The following is a 24,965-nucleotide window of genomic DNA, read 5'->3' on the forward strand; positions in this document are numbered from 1 at the left end:
ATCCCTTCCGGATTTTTTTATTTAATTGTCTGGTTCGAAAATAAGTATATTATAATTTGAATAAACTATCCAATCCTAAATAGGTTCATCTAAAGAGAAGACACCATAGCGACCTAAACAAGTCAAAACATCGGCACAAGAGGTTGCTTTCGGATAATTATGATTAATGTAAATATGTCAAGAATCATCGTTAATCAAGTGAAGAATCTCATTCAAGAGAGGCCGAAGAAAACGGTTAGCATATCCATTCTTGATGGTGGTAGGAAACTTGAGAGTCATTTTCTGCATCCAACTTGTATTCTCTTAACAAAATTAAGGGTGAGATCATATCACTAATAGAAATTTCAATATTATGCAAAGAATCCTAAATTTTAATCCTTGTCTCTGTGTGTCATGCTCAATTCGTTCTTTAAGGTTTTTAAAACACACTCACCTTCTAATAGAAGAGAAAATTAAATTGATAGTTGAAGGAAATTGGCACTTCTCTTTGCCCTTTTTTATAAATACGAATGTCATTCTTTCACAACAAAAAGTTACAAAGACATGTTATGTCTTGAACAATACGTTACGACACTTGGAAGAAGAAGAAAAAAAGTAAAGAATGTCATGGTAATTTCTCAAATAACATATATTTAGTGTAATTAACACAGACCTCAAGAAAAACCAGTGTAATTGCCACTAATTACATCAAACAAAGGCTTCTAATTTTTAGGCTCAGTGTGCACTGGTTATATGTTTGTATGGAAAAATTTGTAACCATATCAAAAGAAATTGCTAAATTCTCAATCTGCCTCCTATATGCTCAAAGCCCCCAAAAATACACTACCGGAAGTGTACATCCTAAGCACATCAGGTTCAGAAGTGTGGGCATCTAGAGCACTGCTCCTAAGTTTTACTCATTTGAATTTGGTTTCATGTAATTCCTAAGGACATCTCTATAAAAATCAGCAATGTTCCATTGTGTTGGAGCTTTTTCCAACCCATTCTCATCAACTTCCTTTTGGCGAGTAACCTTCTTATAAAATCGTGCCAATTTGTATGAAGCCCGCTTTAATCGAACACTTTGAGCACCACCAAGCAGATACTTGATGAAGTCCCTAGCTAGCTTTGTAAATTCCACGCCATTGATGACATAAATATACTGCAAAAGAGGTAGGATGTTATCATATCAGACATGGCACACAACCTTGTTAATAATTTCAGTTCATAAGTAATCCTATATAACCAGGCATTGGAATATGAATGTGTCTTTTGTAATGCAATTTATATTCGAAGTTATCTTAAATTATCTATGCAAAAGTAGCCACAATAACAAACATCAGTTTGTTAGATACTTCACTTCTTTGTTTTTCCTTATTTTTTAACAAGAAAATAAAGAAGATGTAAGACTAATGAGTAAATTAAGTGAGCTTGGAAGCAATTAGGTACTGCTTCATAATACACAGTTCATGAAAAACCGAGAGTGTACCACAAATATAAAGCCAATTGTTGCGAAAACGATTTGAAGGGTCTCAACTGACATCCCACCAAAGCTTCCTTCCTCTGATCCACCAGAGCTGCCACGGCCACCGCCACTGCCACTACCCCGTCCACCTGGTGGCTTGGACCCACTTCCCCCACTGTATTCTCCCTTTTGAATTTTTTCTTGTAAACTTTTCATAGCTTCCTCGAGAGATTTCCTTTGGGAAAACTAATTATCAATGTTCATTAAAAGAAGAAAAATGTAAACCAAATATCGAACTACAAATATAGTTTAACAGCATCTACACTATTCCTGAACACAGCACAAATTTGGCTAAAAGCCAATAGTTAGCTATCAGGAAGCAATCTTAACATGTTTTCTCAAAGAGCCCGGTGCACAAAGTTCCCGCGTTCTCAGGGTCTCCCACCATTTGGTGCATTGCAATTGATAAAGGTAAAATGCATGCATAGTATAACTCAAATGTAAGTATATTACCTCACTATTGTCCATCATTCCTTTTCCACCAGCTAAACAAACATGGCAAGGTTTTCGAGATTTCAAAACAGGCACACATTGTGTTTGGTTCCTCGGATAAACCTTTAATGTCGGGGCAGTGACCGCACTCTGCCTAACACATTCTAAGCCAGATGATGGTTTTGCTCTTGGGATTATGAAGCTGCTAGAGAGAGGGTTGGCATTCATTGACAATCCAAGCGGCGTGGCTGATATTTTTTTGTGACATAAATTGCAGGATTGGTTGCAGCAACTTGGGTGATGTTCATCTTTAAGGTTTCGCTGCACATCAATCAAAGAAACTGAGCAGAGAAACCTATCATGAATTATAAAGTTTCATTCTTAATATATATACTTAATATATACGTGATTTGCATTCATTGTGAGGTTTTTTTTTCCTACATTAAGTTCAATAAGGAATTAACTTGAAAAGAATCTTAGAAAATGCATTTCCATTCCACAAACTCTTGTGTGTCTATTCAACCTTCCTTCTATATACTAAGGGCCATATTGAGTAACAATCTTGTCTGCCCAGTATCTTTCAATATTTTGCAAAGGCATGAGTACCCCCTTATATACTCACATTCCATTTTTATAATTAGAAAAACAAAATACGTACCACAAATTGATTAAAAAAAATCCTCGAAAATTGATTTAAAATATCTCGCAAATTAGCTAGTTGTTTGTTGTGCTCAACAATTTGCAAGGTGAACACATGAATTGAAATTCATTATAGAACAATTGTCATAATCTCCACACAAATATATTATATATTATATTGTACAAAAAAGAGCATAGATCACAACACACTTCGTAGCTAATTTACTGGCTAGGCAAATAATTCAAATTAACTATCAACAAGAAGATCTTTAAAACAAATATAAAATCAAACAAATATGTAATCATGGCTTTCTAGTTATGGTAATATTTATGACCTTAGTTTTCTCTTTGGGCAGCATGTGATCGGTTGCATTTTTGTTAAAGCGGTTAAAAACCTCCTCAGTGACACCTTCACCAAAATGACTAACCAACAACAAAGGTTCAGCCACAGCCCTTATGCATTGTGCCACATCGTATCCATTATCAAGTTCATTCAAATTTACTTCAATAAACTTTTTTAACCTTGTTTATTTAATCAATAAGTTAGGTCTAACTTGGACTTAATTAGGGGGCGTCTATTTAATATTCTATAAAAAAAATATTTTTGATATTTTAATTCTGCTTTTAAGTAAGCTATTTTAAAAATCTGTTTGTGAAAAAATGTTGAACATGATATGTTATTTGAATTAGCTTTTGAAGAAAAATATTTTTAATAGAAAGGAGAAATACAAGCCTCTTTTAATAGTTTTGGACAAACACAAAATAGTATACTTTTCAATAATGTCCAATTTTTTTCTCTAAATTACTAATATCTACAAAATAATTATAAGATGAAAAGTAATTTCTTTTAATCATAATCTTATATAAACGGGCGCAAATATAGACAGGTCATAACTCTTTTAGTGATCTGACATATTCTCCCATGAAATATAGAAAAATGTTGTTCTCACATCAAAGGATTATAGGAAATACCACGAAAAATACTAAAATAGCATCATCGGTAGTTAACTGCCGATAGATTTTAACCGACAGTAGTTAACTGTCAATAAAAATTGGCGTTAAATTTATCATTTCATGATTTTTCTTAGCATTGTTTGTAGTGTAAACAACAATTTTCTAAAATATGTCATAAATAAACAAAACCAAATATAAGCAAATCATTTTTTTTTTTTGAAGGAGATTGTAACTTTTTGGTGATCTGACCTATTCGCACTACAAATATATTATCATAGTTTACCTGCAAGACCATTTCATTAAGACCCATAGCCATAACTTCCCAAACGTAACAACACTCTTTGCTTGATGGATCTTCGCTTTTTCTTTCCAATAAAAGTAAGAACCAGGCTCCCACCTTCAACTAACTCTAGGGCACGACATTTTAGAAAAAATGAGAAATCTTTTCTATATTGTTCATAGTAAGCCTTAATGACACTTGAGGGGCTTGTGCTGGCCAAGTAAATATTGCCTTTGTTGTTGTCTACACCGTCCGGAACCTAATTGATCACATGTCAATAAAATAATTTCACCAATCTATACAAGTAGGTTAAATAAAAATAAAATTTGGTATTTAGGTGAAAAGCTAGTTAAAGATACATAGAATACAAAAAAGAATTGTAACAAACAAAAGATTAAGAAAAGAGAGTTCATGTAAACAAACCTTAGATAGAAACTTAAGGCTATAAGAGGAATGAACAAAATGCAAACTTTTATTAGGAAAAATCCTGCCATAGAAGGAACCGGGAACCCCAAAGAAGTAGCAAGGTACCATTTCGGTTTCCATTTCAGCCTGTAGATTTTCTTTGAACGTGTCGAGGGACCTAAATACATTGTTGAAGTCGTTCCCTGGTAGATCGTTCAAAAAGACCTTATATATATTCAGGAGATTTATGATTAAGCTCTCGACAAATCTTTTCCACAACCTTGATAGTATCTGAGATCGCCAACAAAGTGTTTGGTCCATAAGAGCAACCCAAATCTGCAATTGCCAAGCTTATGGGGAGTGTTTTATTGTACATGTTTGTTATGGCTTCTTCTCTCAAAAGTTTTGTCAAAGAAATCACCTTTCGCTATATATATATATATATATATATATATATATATATATATATATATATATATATATAAATTCATGCATGAAATTTAGGGTGAACTAGCTCATATACATTACACATTAGATGTAAATGTTTTGTCTAATATTAAATGTTTTACTTAAAATATTTTTTGGTCAGTTGGTCTCAAATTATTTATCAAAATATGAACATAGTATTAATTATATTTTTCTACAATAACCTTACATATAATTGCATCTCAACACCCTAATATTAACCGATCATTCCAGTTAACTCCTACTACAATAAGGATACTAGTTAAAAGATATTATTATACCTTAAGAATAAGGGTCATATGTTGCATCATTTTTTCCCCTAAAAAAGAAGTTACATCAATCACTTTTAAGAACGTTACTTATATTTTTTATTAGAAAAAATTGATAATTGAGAAAAACTTTCTAATAAATTATAATTGGTTAAATTAAAAAGCTATTATCAGTAGCTTCTCATAGCAAATGAATAATTTTGTGGTTTTCATTACGGTAAATGTTATGGAAAATAAAAAATGAATAATAGTCTCATTCTCATAGATGGAAATGTGAGATACATCAAATATTTATAGACAAATATAGCAAATTACACTTAACCTAATTAAATGCTAATATGAGAGTTCAGACTAAATGTAACTAAGTAGCTTGTATCTCAAGTAAGCTAGATATGGGTGTTGAATCCTTAACATCTTTCTCTTCTATCTCTAATAGTAAACATAAACAAACACAAAATAAACTATGTTACTTTCTTTGAAAACTACGAAAAATACACTAAATTAAATAGAGTACCAAATTAATTTTCTTAACACACCTGAAGTAAGGAGTTATCTGCATAACTTGCATCTCCAGCGCCTCCATTCATGTGTAGCACCTTTGCTAATTCCATTCTTTGTTTCTTTTATCTTTTTTTCTTTTTCTTTTTCCGGAATACATTTGCTTTTATGCTTATGCCTTTAAATATGTTCATATATTTTCATTGCAAAATTTGCCGCAAGTGATCCAATCTGGAGTGGGTCCTTCGAAAAATTTGGTATATAATTAGCAATTAAAGATCCGTTTAAATCTCAATCAATTCAAAAATATTTTTATTTTATTTTTTAAAATTTGGTCAATGGATTGAAAATTGCGCATGTCTCAATATTTTTTTTGCACCCAATTTTTTTTAGAAGAAAATTGCAAACAAAATAATTAAATAAGAATGGCCATTTAGTATGTGTGGCAATCCTATCTAAAATATTTTATTTTTTTAAGAAGAATCTTATCTAAAATATTGGAGGAGCGACAAATACTAACTCAAATATTATAATTGAAATTCACAAAAAACATTACCATAACAACGCTGACACAAAACTAAAGCTTCAAATATACTAGTTCTAAGATATTTCAATGGCAGAGTTTATTTCAAAAGTCGATGTGGAGCTATACAAATTCATCCTCGTCTCAAACTTTTCTTTTTAAAAAGTGCATTAATTTTCTTATGTTTGACCATTGTATCACAACTATAAAATGCACAATTCACACTTGTTTTTTTTAGATAAATCAAGAGTATGGACTTGCATCAAAGTGGTAGTTAGACATCCCAACTAGTTGGCATCCCTAAATACTCAAAATCAAATACAAGTATACTCATAATGATATATAACTAATGGAAAAAGAAATACAAAGAGTTGGGGGACTATGTCAAACCCAAGGCAAAAGAAATAAAGGACAAGAACATAAAAAGAGCCAAGGGAATAGAAAATTAGGCAATCCTAGACAATCCCGAGAAAGTACATCTCTTAAAAACAAATAAATTTTCTCATCTTTCAAATTTTGCCAAACCATAACATCCTCAATCAAAAAAGAAGGAATGTCAATGTTCGTATCCTTGAAATTTAGGGTTCCCAACACACTTAATGTTCCAAAAGAGAAACTTCAAGAGTAATGTTTGATATGCTCACCCTTATTATTGTTATAACAACATCGCTTGAGAGAAATACCATAATGGATGTGGCACAATATCACTTGAAAGAAGTGACCACAAGATATCGTATCACTTGAGAGAAATACACCCAAAATTGAGTTATGAGGCGTAGTACAATATCATTAGAGAGAACTACACGGTGTAGTTTCTTTTGAGAGAAATACACCCATATTGGATCATAGAATCTGTAATGCACTGTCAATTGAAGTATTATCATAAATTTAATAATTATGTCTTGGAGTCTAGGGAGTCACACATATCTACCACCTAATCCACAAGATTTTACTCACATTCAAACTCAAGGGAATGTTTTCTGAATTCAAACTATTATAGTTTCCTTCCTGTTGCCATAATTTTCATAAAGAACAGTTAAAAAATAGGCATACTTCAAAGGACAGAGTGACGAAGTACAATTCTACCTCCAAAACAGACATGAATTGAACTAAATGTTATTGTTACTATCCCTAAGAATGTGTCCTCAACATTACACCCAATTGTCTACTTTTATAACTTTCAATCTAACTAACTCAAGACAACCTTCATTGCCCATAAATTATCCAATCATGCTTCCCTTGATCCAACCTAGGGATATAGTCTCGCTCATCAACCTGCTTAGCCCCTCACTCACAAGCAAAAATTGAACAGTAGAAAGTGTGGATCTCCTTGCTCCAACTTCTTACAAATATCAACTTGATATGTAAAATACCATTTACAAGAACAAATAGGCTCCTAGAGGACGCACAATCATCAATCTAACCCCTCCACTCGCTATCAAATTTATCCTAAAGATTAAGCAACTTTTACCATATTTATTTGCTTTATCAGTGACATCGTTAATCACCACTACACACTCTCTGCCTTTTATGAAAATTGTTTAGATTATAAATACAATCGAATCCATAACTTTACATTAGTTGCAGTTTTGAACCACTGATTCATATCATCTACTCTGATGTGATCGTGATTGTTGCAGTAATTGCTATGGTTGTAAATCCAATATAAATTTACCCGTGCGTCCGCGGACACGCACGGGGTACACACTAGTAACTTTACATAACCTTGTAGTCAACACCTTATTACTTAAAAAAAAAACACCTTATATCAACTAGTTTATATAGGCAGCCCAAGAGAGGGAATGGGTGAAAATCTCCAAGTGATTAGGGAGGGTTTAAGACATTTGGAACTGGTGTGATGAAAACGGATGAAAAACACTTTGGGAGATATGAGTTTCTATAAAATTCTCCAAAACAAATTATTGAAATCAAGAATTCGTAGTTTATTCATAAATCCAATCCAATTTGTTTTGAAGATCATCCGTTAGATAAAGTATAGTTATCCTCATGGACTAGGGTTTGGAAACAAGAGTATAATTGACGAACTCGGTGCTCATCTTTTTGCCAACAAGTTAAAAAAAAATTAAATCGGTCATATACAAATTACTCAACCTGAATTAAGTTTTTGTGCGTATCATGTTGGTTTAACAAGCTCAACCCAATCCATGAGCAATTGAACACCCTAGTTAGTTTTACAATATTGCCTTTTTGTTACTCATTTACTATTTACATAGGTACACAACAAAATAAACAATGTTAAGTCTTTGGAAAATGTTACATAGACACCTTTTAATTGCATACACCCTTGTACACCCCATGTATTAGGAAGAGAGAAGAGAAGAAGAAAGAGAAAGTGTGTACTTGTGCGGGGTCCATATAGCCACATCTCAGATTTTTGTATGGGTGTATTGACTAAAGGTATTTATGTATCATAACTCTAAGTCATTTTATTCTTCATTCCTTAAAAAAAAAAGTCATTTTATTCTTCATAGCTCAGAACTAATATTTGGCGATATCCCCCTAAAAAAAATTGGCGATATGAAATATTACATGAAAATTTTATCACAGTACCCTCGTAAATAAATTTATTATACAACTTAGGACATATTACATATAATTGCTAGCATATATAGAACACATATAGTACTCCATGTGTTTTTTTTTGTTAAATCAAAACAGCTAACTGTTAACTAGACAAACAAAGATAACCAGCAACACACCACAACTTTCTAAATATATTCGAGAAAATGGGCGTTTGTAAACCCTAAATAATTTTTTATGGATTTCTAGTCAATACTACGGTGACATTGACAAATTTAGTTTTTTCCTTGGACATCCGATCAACTAAGATTTCTTGATAGCGATCAAAGAGCTCATCAATAATAGACTCTCCAAAGTGTCTAACTAGCAAAGGTTCAGAAACGGCTCTCATGCACTGCATGACATTGTATGCACCATCGCCAAGTGATTCAGACATTTGAGACTCACAAGCAAGAGCATTCCATTGATCAAGAGCATTCCAATTCACTTCAGAAACTCCCAATCGATCGATGGTAAATGATCCTTCTTTGAGAACTTCCAATTTCACTTCCGATGGAGATGGAGTGTATTGAGGGATGTTGAAAGTATCAAGCTCCTCTTCTTTTATGGTTCCCTAATCCACATAAAAAAGGAATTTCATATTAGTATCTTGGTGAATTCGATCTATCTAGTAGTGACGCATGATCAAATATCAACACTAACACATTATATTTAGGATGTCACAATTTACCTGCAAGACCATATCATTAAGAGCTATAGCCATAAGTTCCCAAATGTAGCAACACTCCTTGCTATACTTCTTGTCACTTTTTCTTCCTAAAAATGTTAGAATCATGCGACCACCTTCAACTACTTCCTTTGCACGACACTTGAGAAAAAGAGAAAAATCACTTTGAAATTGGTTGTAGTACGCAGTAAGTACATTTGAGGGGCTTGTACGAGCCATGTAAATGTTGCCCTTATTGTTGTTCACATTCTCCGGAACCTAAATAATCACCAATCAACAACAATCAACAATGTACTCCATCTTACATACATGCATACTGAATTAAACCAAACAATAACTTGTGCAGAGGACATGTTAAACAACTCACTATAGAAATATACGAAGTAACTCACTATAGAAATATATGTCTTAAACGTATGTGCCTTTAAGACACAAGCTAGCAAAATTCGTAAGTTAATGAAGTGAAAAGATTACTATAGGGTGACAAATTAACTAAGGGTCATGCTAACATATGTCATAGGGCACACATATTAAGGATTCTACAAATAGTAAGTATTTATTGAAAAGGTAATCATCAAAATTTTGTAAAATAAATTAATACATAATATCTATCTTTGATATCTTAACTTGTGCGCACTTGTTAACATTTTCTATTAACTAAAGACACAAATATAACAAAAAGAACAAGAAAGAAAAGTTAAACAAACCTTAGATAGCCACATAAGGCTGTAAGAGGAATGGACAAAATGCAAACTTTGATTAGGAAAAATCCTGCCATAGAAAGAACCAGGAACTCCAGATATATAACACTGATCCATTTCAGTTTCTGTTTCACCGTGCAGTCTCTTTTTGAAGTTATCAAGAGATCTAAAGATGTTATTGAAGTCGTTACCCGGCAAATCGTTCAAGAAGACCTTGTATTCGGGAGATTCATGATTCAACTCTCGACAAAGCTTTTCCACGACCTTGATAAATTCTGATACCACCAACAAAGTGTTTGGCCCAGAAGAGCAACCCAAGTCTGCAATTGCTAAGCTATTTGGGTATGCACTGCAGTAGAGACTAGTTATGGCTTCTTCTCTAATGGACTTTGTCAAAGAAAGCACTTGTTGCTGTATATAAAACCAATTACATCAATTACAAAACAATTTACATGCACGTACATGATATGTTAAATATGAATTCATGTATACCTGAACTAAGGAGTTGTTTGCATAGCTTGCTTCTCCAACACCTCCATTCATGTGCAATACTTGTGATACTTTCATTCTTGCTTTTGTTTCTTCTTTCAGTCTTTCTTAGTATATGCTCTATTGTTTTTTTGCTTCTCTACGTTTAATGAGAGCCCGTATATATAGATGTGCGAAAGCTACTAAAAAAAATATGTTTTTCATTTTTTTCATGTTATCAACTAACATAGTACTTTTTGTGCATATTATATTCGTTTTATTTAGAATATCTCAAAATATCACAAAATTAAGTTCGTGAATATCCAATTTGAGAGTGACAACTCATAGGGAAATATGTGGTAGAACTCATGTGGAATTTTATAGTATTTTTTATATTAAATAAAAGGATGTATTATTACTTTTATCGTAAGAATCTTCTTTTTTTTTTTTTAGGGATTTGTAAGAATCTTCTTAGAAGTGTTAGTTACGAGTGACGAAATAATGTATTCAAATTCATTTATTTAGTTTTCTATATATATTTTTTAAAAAACCAATATTTGAGATAGAAATTCACCCTTTAATTTGAGTTCAACTTTTGTAAAGTGCAATTTCTTTAGTAACTAAGCTAAACTTATTAAATTCATAGAGACTTGGTTTTTATATTTTATTTATATTAAATAAATTTAGTAAGGGAAAATTTAAATACACAAAAAACACAAGTATTAAAATATTTTTTAAATAAAGCAAAGCAAGATAAAAAATAAAAAAAAAGGATGCCATTTTTTTTTTTAAGAGGCTAAAATGGAACATATTATCAACACAAAATGTTATTCCTAATACAAGGATATGCCATTGAAATACTAATAAGTTTTTTTTTTTTTTAAGGAATTGAAATAATAAGTTTTCTTTGTTAATATGTATGTATGGATTAAAACTTAATATCATTGAACCTATGTTATTTTATGAATCTTCATGAGTTTGTTTTGTTATCCCTTCTCTTAATAAAAGTTTGATACTCGAATGTTTGAGAATAGGAGGGTGTATTGGATTAGGATTTTAAAGGATAATTTTTGTTTAAAAAAGTCTTGAGGATTTTAAAAGACTTTGCAGGATTTTGATGACTTTGATGATTTTAAAAGACTATTAAGGATTTCAATAGATTTAATTCATGAGATTTGAAAGGATTTGAAATGATTTTATGGATTGAAATCTATCTCTTGTTTTCATGAAAGACTTTTTCATGCTAAAATTTCAATAGATTTCCACAAAATCTGATTTATTAAACAATCCTTCGAAATTTAAATGATTTTGAATACCACTAGACTTTTTTTAAGTGATTAAGAGTCTTGATTGAATACCACAAGACTTTTTTTAAATGACAAAGAATCTTGATTGAATAACACAAGACTTTTTTTAAATTGAAAAGAGTCTTGATTGAATACCACAAAACTTTTTCATGATAAAAAAGTCTTTTAAAGTCTCTTAGAATCATGATCCAATACACCCCATAAGAAACATTGCTTCTTTAGTCTAGGAATAGTAGTATTAATTTAGGTGTTAGAGATTTAATTGATATTAACATATTAATTGGGAATTGCATTAAAGAATTAGAAAAATTTGGTAACAACAGGAGAATTAGAGAGGGAGTGAGACACGACGGTGAGACAATATAGAAAAAAGTGTTTGGTTAATTGTTTAATTCCTGGGAACTTTTTTTAAAATAATTCCAGGGAACGAGTAAAATAGGTTTGGTTTGCGATGTAGAATCCTGGGAATGAACATTATAATTACACAAATGCCCCTGTTTGTATAAACCATAAAAAATCATAAAAGTATGAATATGCTCTGTAAATAATCAGTAGAAAAAATCAGAAGCTTGAGAAAAGCTCAGACCGAAAAGCTGGAAATCTTGTTCCTATAATCAATTTCAAGTTTTGGTTATCTAAATATAGGTTAGCAATTGGAAATGAAAAGGATAAAAGAAATTAAGACAAGCATAAATTATTACAAGTAACAAAAACACACTTGTTTATAGTGATATTAACATGATCTCAAATATAGAGGCTAGAAACTTTTTTCTTCTTCTTCTTTGAATTGTGTACAGTGACATTCTAAAGAATAGAGGCCTGAAACTTTTTTTCTTCTTTTTTGTTGAATCATATAAAGAGTAAAATAGAGGCCAAATAAGCAACTTAAAATTCATGCTTAGTGTGACGACATTGACATCAGTTAGTCTTGTAAGTAAAATAGGGCTAAACTATAGATTAGCAACAACTCTACAAATATTCATATACTCAGGCCTGAATACAAATCCTCAGAGCAACCATAAAAAAATACACGATTCTTATTTTTATTTTTATTTTTTGAATCAAGATAATATATTAACACAAGCCCCACACAAGACGTGCTAAACGGGGAGGCAACGATACAACAGAAGAGGCCAAAACAGAAGCTGCAGCAACAGCACGCAGCTGCTGCAACAGCACGCAGCTGCTGCCATACAACATACTGACACACCTAAACCACCTAAAAAAACGCCTAAATGGACCTTAAAGCCAATCCCAGCCGAGGCACAGACAAACCATAGCAGAAAAAACCAACATTGGCCTGCAATAACTACCGGACCAGCAGGCAACAACACCAATTGGACACCAAAACCATAGCAGAAAAACCAGCCGCCGAGGCACAGACAAACCATAGCAGAAAAATCCAACAGTGGCCTGCCATAACTTCGGGACCAGCAGCCAACAACACCAATCGAACACCAAAACAGACCCAAACAGAGAAGGAGACACAGTTCTTATTGAAATATTTCTGATATTTAACAAGTATACGTACAAACCCAATAGGCTTATAATACAAAAATAGTACATAAAAGCAATCACACAACTAAGAAGGATACACACAAGCACAAGACACACGTAGCCCATACCAGAAATCATGTTATCCTCACTAAGCCTACCTTACATCTCATTTAAAAGGATCAAACTAACTTAGTTTTTACCCCCATTTTTTAAATATTATTATTACTATTTTTTCCATAAACTAAACGAATCAAAGACTTAAACCTCAAGATTTTTTTTCCTTCATAATAAGTATAAAATCCATCACTCTCCATCCAGTTCAATAAACATGGCAACGTAGCGTAAAATTTAATGTGAATCATTATAAAAGTGGCAATGCTTGTATTAACAAAAAGTAGACAAACTAGATCACAGTGTAGGAATAAGGTAGATTAACCTCTGACATTCATGAACTATAATGAATTCTTATTTGATTTAAATAATCATCTTATATTATATGTCTATGATTCCTCTGAAGAATATTGCTAACAAAACAATCAAAATAGAGTTTACAAGCAAGTCAAACTATTTAAACAGGTATAGCACTACAAGTCTGCTTCTAGCTTTTCTACTTCAGCTGAAAAGGCTAAAAATAGAGATGAACAACTTACCTCACCAATACTCTAACATAATTGTTTGTCATGTATTATGCTTTTGGATTTAGCTTTAGCCAAAAAACCTAATCATCGTTGCACTTAATGTTAAGAAAATATCAAATCAGCTCTTAAAAATTACAAATGGTTCAATGTTGAGAAAAAGCAATAAGCAACAACAAACATTAGAACATCATAAAACGCTTTCTGCAGCAAACAAACATTAGCAAAAACCACAATACAACAGTGCTAAAGAAAAACACATGGCAGCAACAAAAAAAAATGCAATTAAAGCAAAAGCAAAGCTGGTACATAACTGAAATGAAACCAGAAAGCCTTCACATACACAAATTTCCTATACTCAACTCAGAACCTGCACAAACCACTCTGATCCAATTTCCAACTCTGCTAAAGAGTGACAACAAAAATTATAAACCAGGTAATTCTTTGCATAAATTTTACACCAGCCACAACCTGTTGAAATAACACCAGCCACCACGGATGTTACACATAAACTTAGAATCAACTATGTCCCCATCTTCACTATTAAAGAAGATTGCAAAATCCACAAGAACAAACTAAAAAAAGACACTAAAACTAGTTATGCATAAACTGAAACCAATACGAGACCAACAAAATCACTTTTTCAAAAATAAATCAAAAGTTGCACTTGTAACATATCCAATAGAGTAAATAAATTTAAAGTATAATCGAAGTGATTATACAACTAATAAAGACCATAATAATGGATTCAACTAAATAATAAAAGGAATTAAAGACAGTGGCTACTGAGTTTTTTTTACGAAATTCAAAAAGCATTGAACATTCTAAATTCTACCTAGAGTCATTGTTACTCAAAACGATGTCCACAAACCGCTTCCTCAATCCAGGAGTATCCATTGTGAAAAAATAGTCGCAAAGGTTATTGTCTTTGGTGATAAGCATACCAGCCATTACCACTTCTGCATCAGACAGTCCTTCAATTTCTTTTAAAATAGAGACAATCTGGTTCCTCCTATCAGCTGTGTGTTTCTCGTGCACAAAACAAGAAGTGAAGACGTGTTTCATATTCTCAACACCATTAGCATAAATCTCACCCAATTTGTTCAATGAATTTGACATGCTATCAGAAGCATCATCGTTATACTTCACCCTTTTCCCCCCACGCTTTCTGGTCCTATAATTAGTAGAATCACATTGTGGCTGGTTTGTTGGATTTGAACCCGGAGCAGTAGTGTTAGCTGTGGGTGTTTCTGGCATCTGCGACTCAAAATTCTCATCATCATCATCATCATCATTCAAATTAATTCCTGATCCACCCTCTTGTGTTGATTGAACATTTTCCTTCTCCATCTCAATAGTCATATCAATGATATCTTCTGTTACAGTACCAGCTGCTTTATCTTTTCCAAATACAATATCCAAGCTATCATAGTGTGGAAATGGTTTGTTATACAAGCCAACTGCGGTAGAGTGAGACTGCATTAAAGAAAAAATTGTTTAGAAATATAAATTTAATGCAAGAAAAATTATCATGAATTTATCAATTGTGGAATAGTACATCTTATATTACCTTGCACCATTGACGATAAATCTCCTTCTCTACTTTAATCATCTTTTTAGCATCATCCCACCCAAAACCACTTGCCCCTGGACCCAACATATCTTTGATTGCAGAATATTGTCTTTTAAGCAATTTCACTCTTGATTCAATATGTGGTGTAGCTTTTAGTGTGCAACCTGGGAATTTGTTGTGAATATATTTCTCCAAAGCTTTAGTATACCCAGGTTTAAATGAGTTTGCATCAGCCTTCCAACCCTCGTCCACTAATTTCAACAAACCTTCCACCAATACTCCATCTTCTTCAGGAGTCCATTGTCTCTTTGTGGTTCTTACATTTTGATTTTCAGACGACCCGTCCATCTATTCAACAACTCAACAAGTGCGTGCATGTCAAAATATATAACAATAAACAATAAATAAAATCATATTTACAAGTACATATTTTACAAATAAAAACTCATAAAAAGAAACAGATTTGATTAATAAAACTTTTAAATCAAAGTCAACAGTACACTGAAAATAAAAATTACAATCAAATTGAAATGTCAAATAAAAAACATGAAAATTTTCAATGATTTCCACCTCTCCACCTATTAAATATATCTAATGAAAAACTATCTCTCCATTGACTCCATGTCGTACTTGGCTCCACCGTAGTTATCATGTCACCGGACATGACTTCATCAGAGAACTCATCATCTCCTAAATTCAATTCCAAAGGATCCAATGTCATTTCCTTGCGAATATGATTATGTAGAAGACAACAAGCTGCTATTATTCTTCCTTGAGTTTTTACAGGATAAAATGATTTCTCTCTCAATATAGCCCAACGTCCTTTCAAAAGTCCAAAACATCTTTCTATTACATTCCTAGCTGAAGAATGTTTCATATTGAAAAATTCTTTAGGGGTAGATGGTTGTAATCCATTCCTCCACTCACTAAGGTGATACCTTTGACCTCTATAAGGAGTAAGAAATCCTTCTCCATTCATGTATCCAGCATCACATAAATAATAATACCCTATCATAAATAAAACTGAAGTTAAAACCCATAAACTATGCAAGACGTATTTTATTTTTATATTAATTTATACTATTGTACCTTGAGGAACCTTTAAACCATTTGGTCGAGAAATAGCATCTCTAAGGACTCTAGAGTCAGCAGCTGATCCCTCCCAACCAGGTAAAACATAAATGAATTGTAAATCTGGTGAGCATACACCTAACACATTTGTAGCTATCTCACCCTTCCTTGTTCTATATCTACTTTTGTCAGCTTCCGGCACATTGACCTTGATGTAAGTGCCATCAAGAGCTCCTAAACAATTTTTAAAGTATTTCCATCGTTCGTCTGTGTTGCCCTCCAAAATTGGTTTAGGTTGTTTTAACAATTCTTTATGACACTTCAAAACTGCCAATAATACATTACTGAAATGCCTACTAATCGTTTCACCTGACCTAACAAATTGTCTTCTAATCAATCTATTCTTAACATGATGTGCCAATATATGTAAAAACATGGCCACCAACTCCTCCACACACATGTGTCGAGTAGGAAGCAATCCACCAATAATTTGCAACATGTCACATAGTTTATGGAAAGCAGCTCTATCCATCCTTGTATTTTCAATGCAAGCCAAATCACTTATGTAAATAATTCTACGAAAATGGACTTCTCTAATTAAACTTCTTTCATAAAAATCCCATGACCTTTTTCGCTTTTTTGAACGCTTACTTAACTCAAGGTAGCATAACACAATTGTCATCAACATAAAGTAATTCAACATCTCCATATATATCATAAACATTGCTATAATTTTTTTCTTCCTTTCACGTATTTCCATCAAATGTGTCATGATTAAAAACAAAAAATTGCTGCACATCATAATACTATATTAGAGACATAGGAATTACACCATATATAACATTCTAAACAGAGCACAAACATCCAAATACATAAGAAAAACAGAATCCTGAATTGAATCCCGTCCTGGTTCATTTTACTCGATCTCCCCTTTTTATGGTGTAAGTACATGATGTTTCATAGTCTTGAATTTATATTATTTTGGATATAATTCTCAATCTTGAATTGTACTTGCACTTGCATCAGATTAAACATTCTGTCTCCAACATCACAGGATCAAACAATCATGGGAGATATAGAAATAGAAACAAGTTCAACTTTCATTCAATCTCCAAAACACAGACCAAAATCTTCCATAATCATTGCTGAAGGCATCCCTCTAATTGACTTAGATTATGTACCACATCTTGCATATTCTCACTATCAAGTTGTTAAGCTTTAACAATACAACTAGGAGCTCAATTGTTGTATCCTATGGCTACACGGTTCCAGGTACACAATGTATTTAATGATTGAGATTATGAGCACTTTGATACTCCACATACATATATAATAACTATTTTCTTTTTTCACTAAAATAGTTAAATTCTGATATATAAAATCTACGGTTTAAAATTCTGATACATAATTTTCCCTTACTAGCAATTTATTTTGAGTATTAAATCTACAATTTAAAACAATTGAATATGTACATGACTAATTCATTAAGTAACAAAGTTGGGTTAAAATTCTCACAAAAAAAGAACAAAAAGCAAACAGATAAATGATGCAACATCAAAAACAATAAGCAAGCAGAGAAATGACAAATTCATTTAGCAACAAAGCAATAAGCAACATCAGAAGACAAAAAAACAGAGAAATGATATAAATCACCAAATCTATGTTGAGTAATGGAAGAATTAAAATGAAATTAGATGGTACCTTGAAGAGAAGAGTGAAATCCAAAACTCAAACAGCAAGCAGTTGATGAACACTACAAAGATAATGGGTTTCTTTTTTATAGAAGATCATGGGTGAAAAAATTAGCGGGAATAGCAGAGAAAAATTTAGCGGGAATGGCAAGGGCAAATATGGTATTTTATTCAAGATCATGGGTTTCCATTTCCTGGGAATAAAACTTTCCCAAGCCATCTCATGGGAATAAAAGGGATGGAAAAAAGGGTGAACGTGGGGAAGAAATGGGGGAAAACGTGGGTAGATGGCTTTCCTGGGAAAATTGCATTCCTAGACATATTTGTGTGGTTCCCACTTACCAAACAAAGGAATGTTTAATTCCAACCTTAGATTCCTTGGAATTATTTTTACTACCCTCAAACAAACACCCCCAATGTTTTTAATTTTTCTTTTTGTTGATATGGAATGGGATAATTATTTTAATTATTAAAATTTACAATTAGAGGGTGTAGAAGAGAGGGATGTACATCGTACACGTATGGTGGTACATGCATGCATCATAACTCTTCATGAATCACGTGTATATTGCTTGGTATTCATAGAGTTGAGACTAGTGATACTAATTCCGTGTAACATTTTCTTTTTCTTTTTCTTTTTCTTTTTCTTTTTGAAACAATCCGTGTAACATGTTGTGATGCTTAATTCTTAGGAACATATGTGGGTCTGAATCTGATGAAAACCAAATGTTGGTCATACCAAACATCATTTTGTCCACTGGATGATGACTCACTCAATGGTGTTTCTCATTCAAAAGGTACGAGGACTGCTAAATAGTACGAAACAGCACTCGTGTCTCATGCCTTGGCAAGATTAGCAGAAAGAGGTATTTCATTCTCTTTTATCAATTCAAAAAATTGTTAATTATGAAAAAAGACACAAGAAAGGAATAAAAGTGTTGATAAGTTATATATTTTTCATTTATTAGATGATGTCATGTCATAACACATTCATTGGATTGTATATATAAATTAGACTCTATTACTTATTAGAAAAAAATTAAAATTAAATTGTTATAATAAATTAATAAGATAAATATTTTTTTCTGGGGAGTTTCTACGGTACACACTTAAATTAAGGTGTACCGGTACTCCTATTTCATAAATTAATAAGTTAACGATCATTTTTATGTAAAAAAGAACTATTTGTCGACTTTTATATTTTAGAAAATATTATTTCATAAGAAAAAATATTATTTCATTGTTTATAAGAATCATACTAATTATTTACATTTTATTGAAAAAATAATAAATATTCACTATTATAAGTAATAAAAAATTAAAAAAAGTTGAATTCTGCTTCGCCAACATTTTTGAAAAATAAAATATTATTATTATAATTGTAAATGATAGAAAATATTTTTTCGCAAAAAAATATAACTCATTAAATTATTAATTTAAATATGGGTGCACAGGTACACTTAAATTTTTCAAGTGTACCATAGAAATTGTCTTTTTTCTAGGTCAAATAAAGATTGACGTGGAGCATGTTGAGACGCTAATGTGAAAAGTACATGTTGGGCTTACCAAACATCATTTTGTTGTATTTGTCCATCGTTTTTCTCCTTAAAAGCATATACAAGATTTTTCATAACAGACAATAACAAAAATTATGAATATCTCCCATTCATTTGTTTTTTTTTTTTTTAATCAAGTAGCCTAGTGGTTAGAGCTCACACAATTTAATTGTGGAAAAGTGGAGTGTCCGGGATTCGAACCCCAACCCTGCATATAATATGCAATATCCCTACCAACTGAGCTAAGCTCACGGGGATCCATTCATTTGTTTTTAAATACTGTTTTTAAATACTGTTTGAATATTTTTAAATATCTATTTGAAAGTTTGGATTCTATAAATATGTTAACTTTTTGTTTTAGTCCCTCTAAAAAATTTCTTCAATTTTTAATCCTCCAAAAGTTTTTTATCTTAATTTTCTTTGCAAAAACAACAATGAACATTCAATGATATGGTTGTGGAGTAATTTCTTTTGGCCTGAAAGTTTTATTTAAAATAACCTTTCAAAATTATAACATTCAATAATTTTTCTTGGTTTTGATACTTTTTTGCTTGTTGTATACAGGGATATCTAAATGATAAATTTTAAAGGGAGTAGATTATTATCTTTAACAAGAAATTATATAATTCATTAAAAATAAAATGAATTAATCAATGTGTTTCCAAAATAATAATATGGATGTATGATGAAATAGATCAACAAGGCTTTTAAAATGGGTTACACATTTAGCAACTCTAAAAAGTCATACTTTGCTATTTGATAAAACATTGGTGCTTTGTTAACTTGGTTAGATGGGGAACAAATCCAAAAAATGGTGATCCAAAGTTATCTCCCAATCACAAGAGAATGGGAATTATGTCCCAATGGAGTTATTGCTGGCATTTTGAGGTGCCTGTAAGAAATTGAAGGTGGTTAAAGAGTAATACCAAATTTAGTGCAGGTAGTCCAGTACAATATGATCTTAGGCCCGGGTTAAATAGAGCCTCCATACCTTCTAAACATACCTCCATCTTTTTATAAATACACACCATTGACTCATTTTTAAAGAAAATATCACGTATTGTAAACTTGTAGTTAATTGTGATCATTAAAAAAAAATTGTACATGAGTTTTTTATATTCACTTTATTGCATCATAGTTGCGTATAAAAAAACTAGCATTTCCCCAACATATAGAACACACATGCAAATGAGTTTGCGCACACTCACACACACATTCCAAATCCTAATTCTAATAATTGATTTTAATATTAATTAATGGTTGTGATCAATTAAACCGATATGAGGTGTCTCAACCGTACATACATTATCTTGATCTTGTACTTTCTGCAGAGGACTTTGAATGAACCAGGACAACTTGATTTTTTTTTCTTCAATCTTTTGTGTGATTTGGATTATATAAATGAAACTCGAAAAATTGTCTGAATTATAACATCCAAAAATGAAACTTGCGATTATATAATTAATGCTTGAAAAATATTTAGGTTTTAATATTGGATCCTTTCAAGTTTCAGAAAAGGCAATTTTCTTTTGTGGTCTCATTTGCGATGACTATCAACAAAAGCTAATGGTTGTCACTAAAACACGTTGGTGTATACCTCCCAACTCCTGTCTTCACACGGACAATTATATGTGGTTGTTTCTAGAGTTACATCCATAGAAGAGCTGAAGATACTAATAACTGATGAAAATGATAAAGATACGGATATGACGTCTAACGTAGTCTATGAAGAAGTATTTCGAAATGTTAGATATGAATTGATCTATTATATGTTGTTTTAAAAAACTCAACAAAATCTTAGTGTAACATGTAATATCGCGCTAACAAAATTTTCAAAGAACCTATAGTTTTTAACATTAAATTTAATTATCATTCAATTATATCTGAAATTGTTTAGCTTATAAGACCTGTGCGGCGCACGGGTCGGCGTTCTAGTTGTCTGAATTATAACATCTAAATGGAGGTATTGTTGTCAAATTGAAAAACGTGCCAGAAGTGTGTAGAGTGGGGAAAAAATTTCCCAAATAAAAATAGGAAAGCATGAAACCTTGGGCCGAAAGACTTTGTAGTTTGCAAAAGTAAAAAAGTTAAATAAAATGGATGACCAAAAAAAGAAAACCTTTTTTATTATGAATATTATAAGTGAATGTTCATTTAGAATCGAAACAATATTCATTCTATTGTTTGAAAAATGAACATAATAGATAGAATTATAACTTCCATAAAAAGAGAATTATAACTTGTTACTCCATTGTTTTTTTTAGGAGTTTTACTCCATCATTATAACTCTTACTTAACTATACTATATAGAATTAAAATATAAGGTTAAATATGTTTTTTTGACTCTATAAATATGTCAATTTATTGTTTTAGTGTCATTCTAAAAAATGTCTTTAACTTTTTGTCCTCCAAAAGTTTTTTATCTTTACTTTTGATCCCTCTTTTAAAGTAAACTCATATGTAGAATTCATATTTTTCAATAAAATTTTGTAAAAAAAATTATAATATTATAAGAATCTCTTCAAAAAACAACATTTTTTAACAAAAACATGAATTAAATATGAAGTTTTATATTTTTTATAGTTAAAAAGTCATATTTAATTTATGTTTTGTTAGAAAATTAATTTTTTTTTTTGGAGTGATTTTTACAATATTCTACACATTTTGCACAATTTCATTTTAAAAATACAAAAATTGACTTAAAAATATGGACCAAATGTAGTGATTGAAATTTTTATAGAGACTCAAGTTAATGATGAACAACTTGAATTGATTCTGAATGATGATATCTTAGTCCAAATGACACTAATTTGTTTTTCTAATTATATATATCATGATATTTTATTTTTGTCAATATTGTTAAACATGGATATTGGAATAAAGTCAAGCATACAATTTGTATTTTAGAGAAACAAAAATATCGCCCGATCATTTGAAAATATTAGCACTACATCAAAGAAGTGTAAAATGTTCTTTATTAAGGATTACAAATTTACACATACAAGAAACTTGTGGTTTTCTTAAGGGGGCTCTTGCAACATCTCAATATGAATATAATATCTCAAACACCGTTAATTTGGAGAAGAGTGTGAAGATAGACCGGATCTTTCTACAAAGTCATCGTCAAATAAATTTTTTGAGTAATTAGCTAGCACAAAAGATTATTTTACTTTATTCGTGGAGAGAGATAATGTATTACGAAATCTTTTTTTCCTTATCATTAGTTTTATCCCATTAGATTTTTCTGATAAGGTGTTTGTGGTAAAAAATTTAAATTTAACTTTTAATTCCTATAAACTATCTTATATTTTTGGTTCTCCAATATTTTCTGTCATCACTTTTAATATTTGATTTTAAGTCATATAATGTGTACCCTTCATATTTTTGAATGAATTTTAAGAAATTGTTTAGAATATTATAAAAATTTCTCCCAAAACAATTTAGAATATTTTAGCAAAACATGAATCAAATATGAATTTTTAAGCACAAAAACATAAAAATTCATATTTAATCATCCCTTGATAAAAGAATTCTAAACTTTTGAATGAGAAGAACACTACTAAAATAACATCAAAATTATCACGTGTTGACTTAAAGATATATAAATAAAAAATGGCGACAAAAGAGATTTGAAGGAACAAAAATTAAAGAAAAAAGTTAGAGAAACTAAAATTAAAATTTGATAATCAGACTAAAACTTATTTAACTCTAAAAAATGTAAACATGTTGCATATAAAGGATAAACTAAGAATCGTACCAAAACAAAGGACAAATTAAGAAAATATGAAAATAGTTATATTTAGGAATAGGGTTGATTAAGTAAATGATCCTTATAAATAGTCAGAATTTTGTTTTTAGTTCCTACAAAATAAAATCACACTTTTTAGTTCCTATAAATTTTTCATCAACATTTTTTATCCCTATAAAAAATTTCTATCAACATTTTTAGTCTTCTGTCAAAAAAATTTCATCAACATTTTTTGTCCCTAAAATGCATAAGAAAAATGTTACAAGGACTAAAAGTGTGATTTTATTTTGTAGGGACTACAAACAAAACTGTGAATATTTATAGAGAATAAAAACATAATTAACCCTTATGAATAAATATAGTATCACAAATAGGAGTATTGACAATGCAGTTTGGTTCTGTTCTGTTTTGATGTTAAATAAAAGTCAATAGAACCGTAAGATAAAAAAAAATGTTATTTGACTTGGTTTAGTTATTTGCAAGACAACACATAACTTAAATAATCTATCAACAATTTTATTTATTTTTTGGATTTATTAAGTTTTTAGTCCCTATAAATATTCACAGTTTTGTTTTTAGTCCCTACAAAATAAAATCACACTTTTTAGTCCTTATAAAATTTTCCATCAGAATTTTTAGTCCCTATAAAATTTTCCATCAGCACTTTTAGTCCTTGTAAAAAAAATTCATCAACAGTTTTGGTCCCTAAAATGCTTAAAGAAAATGTCACAGCGATTAAAAAGTGTGATTTTATTTTGTAGGAACTAAAAACAAAACTGTAAATATTTATAGGAACTAAAAACTTAATTAACCCTTATTTTTTTGAAGGAACAAATTTATTTATATTAGCCACAACAATTAACTACTTTGCTAGATAGCAATTAACTCCAAATACATTAAGGAGCATAAACAAAAGGTGCAACAATTAATAATTAACTCCAATTACAAAAAGAAGAAGAAAATAAAGGGATGAGTGAAATATAACCAAAATCATTAGTAAACAACTATCCTTTGGTGTATACCATTTGTAAAGTTACCCTCTATTTTTGAGGTTTTGATGAAATATTTTATGGATGTTTTTTTTGATAAAAATAAAATTATATTCATTCATTTGAATCGAGAGATTACATCATTCAACACCGCTAAAAACGTAAAGGATAAATCTACGAACAAACTCACAACATCCAAGTTAATAGTATATAACGACATAATGCCTACAAAAATATAAGATAAGATTAAAGTGACCGGAATATCCATGGCCTCCGGATCTGCAACGTTGACGCCCAAATCTTTGATTGAATAATCGATATTTCAATATGAATCAAATGAACACTGCACGAAGACTGGAAATCAAACAACGCCGCACAAGACGACGAACAACAAACCACCACAGTTAGATGATGAAATCATAAAGAAAAAACAAAAAAAATCTAGATCTATGTGAAAATCACTTATTTAGATTGAAATAGAGAGAAAAGATG

At 31.0% G+C, this 24,965-nt stretch overlaps 3 protein-coding genes and 2 pseudogenes across 3 annotated transcripts; all 5 read right to left on the minus strand.

Moving 5' to 3' along the window:
- Positions 1-881: 881 nt before the first annotated feature.
- Positions 882-2,244, minus strand: LOC112417416 (uncharacterized; annotated as a pseudogene).
- A 1,694-nt stretch (positions 2,245-3,938) lies between these two features.
- LOC11413762 (S-adenosyl-L-methionine:benzoic acid/salicylic acid carboxyl methyltransferase 3-like) lies at positions 3,939-5,559 on the minus strand (annotated as a pseudogene).
- Positions 5,560-8,515: 2,956 nt separating this feature from the next.
- Positions 8,516-10,615, minus strand: LOC11406635 (S-adenosyl-L-methionine:benzoic acid/salicylic acid carboxyl methyltransferase 3). The gene is made up of 4 exons (XM_003629365.3): positions 10,431-10,615; positions 9,945-10,349; positions 9,241-9,495; positions 8,516-9,123 (listed from the first exon to the last, which is right to left on the minus strand). The coding sequence occupies exons 1-4, from the start codon at positions 10,503-10,505 to the stop codon at positions 8,746-8,748; spliced, it is 1,113 nt and encodes a 370-aa protein (XP_003629413.1). The 5' UTR covers positions 10,506-10,615; the 3' UTR covers positions 8,516-8,745.
- A 4,430-nt stretch (positions 10,616-15,045) lies between these two features.
- Positions 15,046-18,587, minus strand: LOC112417209 (uncharacterized). The gene is made up of 4 exons (XM_039829345.1): positions 18,191-18,587; positions 15,416-15,766; positions 15,281-15,321; positions 15,046-15,246 (listed from the first exon to the last, which is right to left on the minus strand). The coding sequence occupies exons 2-4, from the start codon at positions 15,764-15,766 to the stop codon at positions 15,225-15,227; spliced, it is 414 nt and encodes a 137-aa protein (XP_039685279.1). The 5' UTR covers positions 18,191-18,587; the 3' UTR covers positions 15,046-15,224.
- On the minus strand, positions 15,864-17,836 carry LOC112417208 (protein ANTAGONIST OF LIKE HETEROCHROMATIN PROTEIN 1-like). The gene is made up of 2 exons (XM_024772463.2): positions 16,508-17,836; positions 15,864-16,426 (listed from the first exon to the last, which is right to left on the minus strand). The coding sequence occupies exons 1-2, from the start codon at positions 17,289-17,291 to the stop codon at positions 15,975-15,977; spliced, it is 1,236 nt and encodes a 411-aa protein (XP_024628231.1). The 5' UTR covers positions 17,292-17,836; the 3' UTR covers positions 15,864-15,974.
- Positions 18,588-24,965: the final 6,378 nt, after the last annotated feature.

Source organism: Medicago truncatula, chromosome 8 (genome assembly GCF_003473485.1).
Source record: "Medicago truncatula cultivar Jemalong A17 chromosome 8, MtrunA17r5.0-ANR, whole genome shotgun sequence".
NCBI classification, from domain to species: domain Eukaryota; kingdom Viridiplantae; phylum Streptophyta; class Magnoliopsida; order Fabales; family Fabaceae; genus Medicago; species Medicago truncatula.

What these genes read in the sequence shown, in the direction of transcription:
- LOC112417209 (XM_039829345.1), bottom strand. Translation starts at nt 15,766, where the DNA reads ATGGACGGGTCGTCTGAAAATCAAAATGTAAGAACCACAAAGAGACAA. An exon ending in TTTATCGTCAATGGTGCAAG is followed by an intron (nt 15,322 to 15,415) that starts GTAATATAAGAT and finishes TCTTTAATGCAG; the next exon opens with TCTCACTCTACCGCAGTTGG. An exon ending in TTGTATAACAAACCATTTCC is followed by an intron (nt 15,247 to 15,280) that starts ACACTATGATAG and finishes GTATTTGGAAAA; the next exon opens with GATAAAGCAGCTGGTACTGT.
- LOC11406635 (XM_003629365.3), bottom strand. Translation starts at nt 10,505, where the DNA reads ATGAAAGTATCACAAGTATTGCACATGAATGGAGGTGTTGGAGAAGCA. An exon ending in CAAACAACTCCTTAGTTCAG is followed by an intron (nt 10,350 to 10,430) that starts GTATACATGAAT and finishes TTTTATATACAG; the next exon opens with CAACAAGTGCTTTCTTTGAC. An exon ending in TTAATGATATGGTCTTGCAG is followed by an intron (nt 9,124 to 9,240) that starts GTAAATTGTGAC and finishes TATGTGGATTAG; the next exon opens with GGAACCATAAAAGAAGAGGA.
- LOC112417208 (XM_024772463.2), bottom strand. Translation starts at nt 17,291, where the DNA reads ATGATGTGCAGCAATTTTTTGTTTTTAATCATGACACATTTGATGGAA. An exon ending in TGGTTTAAAGGTTCCTCAAG is followed by an intron (nt 16,427 to 16,507) that starts GTACAATAGTAT and finishes TATTTATGATAG; the next exon opens with GGTATTATTATTTATGTGAT.